Source organism: Pteropus alecto, unplaced genomic scaffold (assembly GCF_000325575.1).
Source record: "Pteropus alecto unplaced genomic scaffold, ASM32557v1 scaffold155, whole genome shotgun sequence".
In the NCBI taxonomy this organism is placed as follows: Eukaryota; Metazoa; Chordata; class Mammalia; order Chiroptera; family Pteropodidae; genus Pteropus; species Pteropus alecto.
In genome coordinates, this window is record NW_006438113.1 from 6,275,629 (window position 1) to 6,283,957 (window position 8,329).

The 8,329-nt window shown below is 54.5% G+C and overlaps 1 protein-coding gene across 1 annotated transcript in view; it reads right to left on the reverse strand.

Moving 5' to 3' along the window:
• The window catches only part of ZMIZ1 (zinc finger MIZ-type containing 1), a 235,731-nt gene that overhangs the window by 13,199 nt on the left and 214,203 nt on the right, over positions 1-8,329 (reverse strand). Inside the window, exons 13-18 of the mRNA XM_006915482.3 lie at positions 6,014-6,196; positions 4,987-5,068; positions 4,134-4,307; positions 3,452-3,593; positions 1,877-2,087; positions 627-732 (exon numbers count right to left, since the gene is read on the reverse strand). Of these exons, the coding sequence (XP_006915544.1) occupies positions 627-732; positions 1,877-2,087; positions 3,452-3,593; positions 4,134-4,307; positions 4,987-5,068; positions 6,014-6,196 (898 nt within the window). The remainder of the gene's footprint in view (positions 1-626; positions 733-1,876; positions 2,088-3,451; positions 3,594-4,133; positions 4,308-4,986; positions 5,069-6,013; positions 6,197-8,329) is intronic.

Sequence of the window (8,329 nt, forward strand, 5' to 3'; positions counted from 1 at the left end):
TGGTAGAAACCCTATCTTGCACTTCACTGATTTTCTGGGTCAGCGTGTCCCCCTCAGGCACTTTTGCACTTATTATGCAGGTGTGGAAATGGGAATGGACAACTGCCTGGTGGGATTCTAGGGCACAGGGGTAAGTGAAGAAGCACAACGGAAGAGAGGAACAGCAGTGCACCTCCCTGCGTGGTGCCTCAGAGTGGTCACCTGGGGGTCTCCTCCAAAGGAATGGATCTAAGCCAAGTCCTTTCCTCTAGAGTTAGGCGTGAGCTGTTGGGGCTGGGAGGCCAGCCTGGAATCTACCCCATGCCTCCCTCCCAGGTAAGATCCCCTTCCCCAGTTCCTCCCATCTTTCTAGGTGATCACCTTCAGGAAGCCTGCTGGGACTGTCTATACCATGGTGTTTTGTTTTAATCCGGCTCACATAGACTGTGCTATGAGCCAAGTGGCTCAGGATTCCCACCAGGTCTTAAAGTACAGTACTTGTCTGATCACTCCTCTGGTCCCAGAGAAGGAGTGGGGTGGGAGTCGGTGCTAAGGAACTCAGGGCCCTGGGGTGTTGTGCACAGAGCCAAAGGTCAGTCCCAGTGGAAGGTGCTCACGGTGGGCTGGGGCCTGCTCCTCACACTCACTTTTGGTGATGCAGTGCTCAGCAGGCAGGAGGCGCTTCTTGAGGAGGCCTTGCAGCACAGAGCGCACGGATGGCCGGTGGACCAGCTGCAGCACGAAGAGGTGGGACTGCGAGGAAGAGTGGATGCTCAGCCCTGCCCCAGGGTCCCCACAGCCCTCCCCACCTGCAGACTCTGCAGGCCTAGGCTGCCCCATGCCCTAAAGCCCCTAGAGGCCATGTCCACACTGATGCATGCTAGGAGTGGGACCCCCGGGACATGAAAGAGAGAGATTCAAGGACGAAGATGTGAGCCAGGTGACCCAGGCTGGGTTCACCACCTAGGAATAGCTGCCGCTATTATAGGCTAACAAGGCTATGACACTGAAACACCCTGGGATTGGTTATGAGACACTGGGCATTAGAACTGGAGCCTGCTTCATTTCCTAACCTTGCCAATCATTGTGCCCCACCATTTGCCCTCCACCTTTTCTCCCAGAGGGCGGTGTCCCTGTCTTTGCTCCTCAGGAAGCCTTCTAGGACTGCACACCTCAACAAGCCCTCTCAGGCCCCTCTTTCTGACAGCATCCCTAGTCCTGTGACTCCTATCTCTAAGAGGCCTCAGAGCCCTGATGCTCATAGAGCAGGATCGGAGCTCCTCTCTCTTGTGTCCCCCAGAGCAGGGCAGGCAACCTGCTTTCATGCAGGTCCCCAAGCAAGCTCTGTGAGCCAGGCCTTATCTCTGGGGAAAAGAGGCGTGGCTCATATGGTCCTAGAGTAATGAGTCACAGGTTGGAGGGACACGCACACATACGTGATTCTAAGAGAGTGGGTTGGGTGAAGGGAGAGAGTTAGTAACTCCAGACTTGGTGGAGTTGGGTCTGGGGGAAAAGGTGATAAGAATCTAAAAAATTCTTGCAAACGAGGCTTTGAGGGACACAGAATTTCACCAGAGGAAGATGGAAAAAGGTGGTGGACGCGGGGAAGGAGTCCAGAAGGAGCGGCCTACAGGGAAAAGTGGAGGCGAAAGTGCAGAATAGGAGGAGGCCGCAGGATAAGGGAAAGGGCCAGAGCACGGTGGCTTTGGAGGCCCACCCAAGTTTGAATTTTATTCCATAGCCCTAGGGGACCACCGCACGCTTCTGGAGTGTTTCTGAGAAATCATTTCAGTGGCTGCGAGATGGGGGACGAAGACCCAAGGACAAAGCTGAGAATCAGGGAGCAGAGGACCTCAGGCTCCCTACGCCGAGCTCTCAGCCCCACCCACACACTCACGCAGCAGCAGGCTGTGACAGTGATCTGGATGGTGTTGCGGCCCGGCTGGCACACGTGCTTGAGGTGCAGGGGCTTGTGGGAGGTCTTGTTGTCGCCACGCTCGATGGTGAGGGGTGTGGCGTTCACGCTGACCTGCACCGAGGCCGGCCAGTTGGTGTTCATCTGCCGGTCCTCATGGTGGTAGCACTTGAACTGCAGCTCCAGGTCAGACCTGGGAACAGGGTGGGGCTCAGGGTGGCTCTGCCAGTGGGCTGCCTATAGCCTTGATGAAGCCTGGCTGGGCCACACACCACTAACCTACCACAGCCGCATGAGTTCCTCAGGACCCCATCCTTGGCTGCAACTACTCTCCCAGCCTCGGCAAGCTCTCCCCTCTTACCCTGGATATTCCTTCCGCTCCCATCTCTGATTGAAATCCATCCCAACAACTCACTTACCCCACAACTCCCACATACCATTCATCCTAACCACCCCACAGCTGTGACCAAAATCTCCCCAGGCCCTCCACCCTATGATGATGCCTGTTCCCCCAGGATAGGGACAGAGGGACAAAAAAGACCAGCCAAAAGGCTGATTATGCCCATCCCCAAGGCTCCTGTTGGTAGATGCACCCCAGGCCAGGATCATGTCTAGTTCAATCCCCCAGAGGTGGGCCCTGAAGACACGGCACTGAATCCAGCAGTGACCACCTATGAATGAAAACTAAGCAGGGCCAGTGGCCAGGCCCACAGGAAGCCTCTCAGGTGAGGGCACTCATGCGTAAGGAAGGACGGGTGAGCAGGACGCTTGGACAGGGGGCTCTCCACCTTCCTGCCTGAGGCCCTGTACCCTTACACCTACCCCAGCTGTCTCTGACACTCTCTGCAGCCTGCTCGGAGTGGTTGAGGCAACGAGCTAGTTGAAATCCATCCCAACATCCCACTTCCAGCTTCTCTGGCCTCAGTATCCTCATTGTTAATGGGACAAGCATTGCCCATGTAAAAGATTGAAGGAGATCAGGTGTAGAAGGCGCGGAGCGCAGGGCCTGGTCCAGGAGGGGACTCTCAGCCAACGCAGTTCAGCATGTTTTGGTGTTTGAGCAGCAGCCCCGCCTGGTGCCCAGCCCCTTGCAATCTGCAGGGCTTGTGGGTCCTCCCCGACCTAACCCTGCTTCCACTCTAGCCTCACCTTTCTACATTCCTGGCTCTGGCCACAATGTGCCACTCTCAAGTTCCTCTTGTCAGCTCAGGGCCTCTGATCGAACATCCCTGTGCTCAGCCTTCAGGTCTGAGCTAGCCACATTTTCCTCTGGGATACTGTCCCTGACCACTCTCTCAGAACTGGGGTGCATGACAGCTGCTCCCTTGCCCTTGGGCCACTATGCCAAGGGTGCTTGTCTGTCTCCCCTAAACTTGCAGGTTCCCCATGACATCCTCAGGGCCTTGCACATAGAGGGTCCAGTCAATGATGCTGAACAGTTGAAGGTGACAGGCAGATGCTGCTACCAGCGGTCCAGGGCAATGCCAGGGCTTAGGGATGTTACCACTGGGGCCTCCTCCACCCAGCTGGGGCCTGTGCTCCCACCCTGACACTCACCTCCACATCAGCGTCTGGTGGACTGTGGGCCGCAGGTGAAAGACATGGTTGCTGACAGCCAGGTTGTGCTCGAGGCGGAAGGGCTCCAGCACCACGCCATCCCGCACAGGGAACGTGAGCCGCAGCTCATCGTTGTGGGTGGCTGGACAGGGGAGGAGTCAGTGAGCCACATGGCTCTGGCCACCACGGGCACACAGAAGCATGGGCGCTGGGACCATGAGTGGGGCTCACTCACTCACATGACACATACCCTTGGCTGCCCACTCAGAGGAACACACAGGTATGGGAGCAAATAGGGCCACGGAAGCTGGGCTGTGTGTGTGCCCAAGTGCACACCAGGGAGCTCATCACTTCTTCTAGTCCACTTGACCCCATTCTAACCACCCCCGTGTCCCACATCCCACTTATCTGAGCTCTGCATCCCCTCTCACCCACAGGCTCCCTGCTCTGGAAGCCCCAGGCTCCCTTTCCCAGCCCCTTTCCCAGCTGCTTTTCCTCCCAGCACTCAGGCAGGAAATGAAGAGGGCTATTGGCAGGCCAGCCCCAGCTCAGATTTCCCTCCTGGGTGGGACTTACCTGCTCTCAAACCCTCCCCTTTCCACATGCCCAGCCCCCACAGGCAGTCCAACTTCCAAGGCCCTGACTCTTGGCCAGACACAGGGAAGGAGAATGGGGCACTCACCTGGGGGTGGCGGCAGAGCGCTCATATTTGGCTTGATGTCAGGTGGGAAGGGTGGTTTAACATCTTGGCTGGGGGACAGGTAAGGGGGGATGCTGCTCCCAGGAGTCATGGGGGGTGTGGGGTTCCCTGGAACAGGTGAGTGGGGGTAATTTGCCACAGGAACTGGGAGCTGGCCTGGGAGGCTGGAAGGAAAGAGAAACCACACATAGGTTATGGGGTCACAGCAATAGGAGGGGCCATGGCTGTGACATACACCCCAACTACCCCAGAGTCCTAGGGCTATGGCCCTGCTCTGCTGAGGGAGGAGAGCCCCCTAGGAAACACCCTCCTCCTGGTCACACTCAGGCCTCCGCTCTCACTGAAAGACAGGCAGGCCTGGGAAGGGTCTCCCTACCCTCTACCTGGGGGATGCAAGGTACCCCAGCCCATTTGACAAATGGGGACCCAGGCTCAGCATGCTGGAGGACTTGTTTAATATAACCGTGGAATGAGAGGAGAGCTGCATTGAGCTCAGGGTTCCTGCTGCTCACATCATGACTCTAGGCCACACTTTCCTTCCCTACCCTAGCTCACTGGGGTCCCCAGATGGAGTTGAGTCTGTAGCATCATGGGATAGTTGGTTCCCTAGGAGCCCTTCTTCCTTTCTCTGCCCCCGCCCTTGCTTTCTTCCAGAACTAGCCAGGCCCACACCTGTCCTTGGCCCACCCACTCAGCGCTGCCGATTCTGTCTAGGTATCTCTGTGCCCCGGAGGAGGTGACCTGAGAGTGCACCCCCAACCATGGGCCCTGCTAACATCCAGAGGCTGGGGCAGGAATGGCACGTGGGTTATAGTCCTAAAACGAACACTGGAACTTACCCTACTGACATTCCCTTGGCTGTAGTTACTATAGCTGCTTCCCGAGAAGGTGTTATTTTGTCCATTAAACTGCTCTGGCTGTTAAAGCAAGATAAACAATGCTGTGAGTAAAAGGGAGAAAAGCGACCAGAAGCCCACTCTGCCTCCTGCGATGGAAATCTGCTGGGAGTACTGGGGATGCTGAGGGGCACCCCCGACCCTCACCCAGCGCTGGGGTGGGGATCAGGGCAAGGGTAGAGCAGGTTACCCTCTGGGGACAGCATTTCAACATGCTTTGTCTATGACTATTAATTTAGCAAAAGAGTTTACAAAAATAGAAACACTTAGTGTGAACTTGGAGCAAAACTAGTAACTCCACGTGGGCGATGGTCCTGTAAGTTGGCATGATTCCTTGGCAAACAAATGTAAAATATTTCCAGAATCTTATTCACTTAGGAGAATGTACTTTATCATAATCCCAAAGAAGGAAAAAGCTATATACCTGAAGATATTTATCACAGTATTATTTCAAAAGTGAAAAATCAGAAAAAAAAAACAACCAATGTCCAATAGAAAGGGAAAGATAAAAGATGGCACCATTATCTCAGTGGAATGTTAGGCAGCTATTAAAAGTGAAAACCACGGAGACACTGTCGCAATACATAACATGCTATGATTTCATGTCAAAATTATAGCCATAATAACTATATCACATGTTGGTGCCCACATGCATGTAGAGGAAACAAGGTTTAGAATAAAATGTTCACAAATTCAGGGTGCTTTTTATTTAAAAAAAAAAAAAAAGTATTTCCTTTATTGTTATTATCTTGTATGTACTGTAACAGTATAAGGAGAAGGAAAACCTTCATCTGAGCCCATGAGAATCGGAACCAAGAAAAGCCAGTCTGACATTTTGGTCACTGTTTGCAGAGCTCTGAGCACAGGACACATGCAGAAATCTCTGCCTGCCTCCTGGAGACTTCAGAGGACACCCAAGGCCTAGATGACACAGGTGGGGGTGGGGATGTGGGGTATGGGGCTCACCTTGTAATACTGCCCCATGTTGACCGTGGGGGGCGGGTACTGCCCGGTGCTTGGCTGGCTGGGCATCCTTTGCCCGGGGTAGTTGGGCGAGGTGAGAGGCCGTGGGGGGTTGGGGGTGGGGTACTGGCCTGGCTGGGTGGGGAACTGGCTGTTTGGTCCGTATTGCTGGTTTCCATAGTTGGGCTGTGGTGGCAGAGAAGGAGGGAGGAAAGTTCATCAGTGTTTCAGAACCAAGTCACTCAACCAAGCCACTCACTGGAATGTCAGGACTGCCTCACCTCCTCTTTGTCTCCGCTGATTCCTATGATTCCTACCCACGAAATGCCCTCCCCACCTGGAGAGAGGCTAAAGCAGATGATGCCAGAAGCCCTTTCTTGACCAGACATCCAGACACATTACATTCTACCCATCTTGTTCAAAGTTGTCTTTCTCAAAGCACCACGCCCCGTGAATCCCGGGAGGTACTTTCAGAGCCCCTTGCTCATGCCATTGTGAGGGAGACCCGATTCTAAAGTCCCCTTTGTATCTCTTCTAGTGCTTGGTATGTGACAGGGAATGAAGATGACAGGATGTGCCTACAGAAAGGTGACCCTCCCTGCACCGACCCGAATTCTGAAGCCAACTCTGGAAGGCACAGTCCCTGTACTCTACACTATGCAGGACACACCGATTTTCAGTTCTGGACCCTCCATGCAGATGTCAGGAGAGCCAGGCTGCTGCGGGGCCAAGACAACCCCTCTAGGAAGAGGCACTTGAGAGAAGAGGCGAAAGCTCCAGGAAGGGGAAGGGCAGGGTCACTGTCCTTGGAGATCTACAAGGTGACAAAGCCACTTCTGCTCATGCTGGTCTCCACCTTCTAGCTACCACGTGTAAGATCAAGAGACCATCAGGGCCACGTGCCTCCCAGACACCCCAGGCCATTATGTCCTGAGAGGTCAGAGGCTTCTTCTTCCCTGTCTGTTGAAACTTATTGTCTATTAGCTGTCTTTCTCGCCATCTGGTCTCAGAGGTCCGGAAGGTGGCTTTGTCCCAGTGTCTGCAAAGAACAGGCCCTCAGTAAATACTTGCTCAAGGAATGAAGGAAGGTCCTGAGGGCAAAATACTTGTTCAATGAGTAAAAGAAGAACCTGAGGATGGGAGATTTCTGTGTCAGTGCCGAAGAACTTTGTCCAACTCACAGTGTTGCGACACGATGGCTGCTCTGTGTGACAGTGAGGTCCCCACCACATCTCTGGAGGAGTGGAAGTGGAGGCTGGGGCCTGCCCACCACACTAGAGAAGGAGGTCCTGTGAGGGACCAGGTGACCTGACTCCAGCCCTCATCCTAAGGGTCCAACAATTGAAAGATTCTATGAGCATGCCATTGCGAGGGGAGGCTAGTCTTCCTGGATAGGGTCAGGCCTCGCAGGCTGTGACCACCCAACATCACAGCCCAGAGTCAGGCCTTTTGTAGCTGGGTAGATGGTTTAGTAAAAATAATCGAGAGCCTTTGGTGTGCCTTGCTGTGGCAAGCCAGGGAGCATGACACTGCCGTTGGTGCAGGGTTGATGTCGGGCTAATGACCAGGAATCCCACTGCCTTTTCTGTGAATGCCCCCTTGGGTGCCAGCAGCCCCACTGGCTGGACTACAGATGCATCTATAGCCCAACCAATGGGGACAACGGGAGTTTGAACACAGAGGGGGCTGAGAGAGGGCGGAGAACTCACATGGGGGCTGCACATGGAAGTGAAGCCAACAGCTCAAGGTCCTCTGAGAACGGCCAGGATCTCAGGAGCCAATTTCCTTCTCTGGCCCCTCCCCGAACTAGTGCCAACATGAAGGACTGTCAGGCCTTGATCCAGCTTCCTGAGTGATTGTGGAGGTCCCTGATCTCGCCCCTCCCGGATTCAGGACATCTTCCCCAGTGGCCAAGCTACCTTCTGGCCCGAGCTAGGGTGGATGCTGAGGAGAATCTCAGATCTTCAAGGAACTTAAGGTCTTTGAGCTTTAAAGCCACTGTGAGCCCAAGCTGAAGGCCACAGTTCTGACACAAAGGGAGTGAAGCCCATCTGAGAACAGGCATGTATGCAGAGCACTGGGAAAAATGCTCAGGAAGGGGCTTTGTCCAGGTGAGAAATCAAGGCAGGCTTCCCGAGAGCAGTGTGCACCAGGTCAGAATCCTAGGGTCCCTGTGCCTTCTGCAGCTGTCCCAGGCAGGCCACTTGCTGCCAACTCATTTCCAGAGTTGAAGGCCCTGTGACAACCCCTCCAGGAAGTCCTCCTTCTCTGACCTCATGTGGAAATCCACACACCTGCTGTGCATCTTTCTATCGTGGG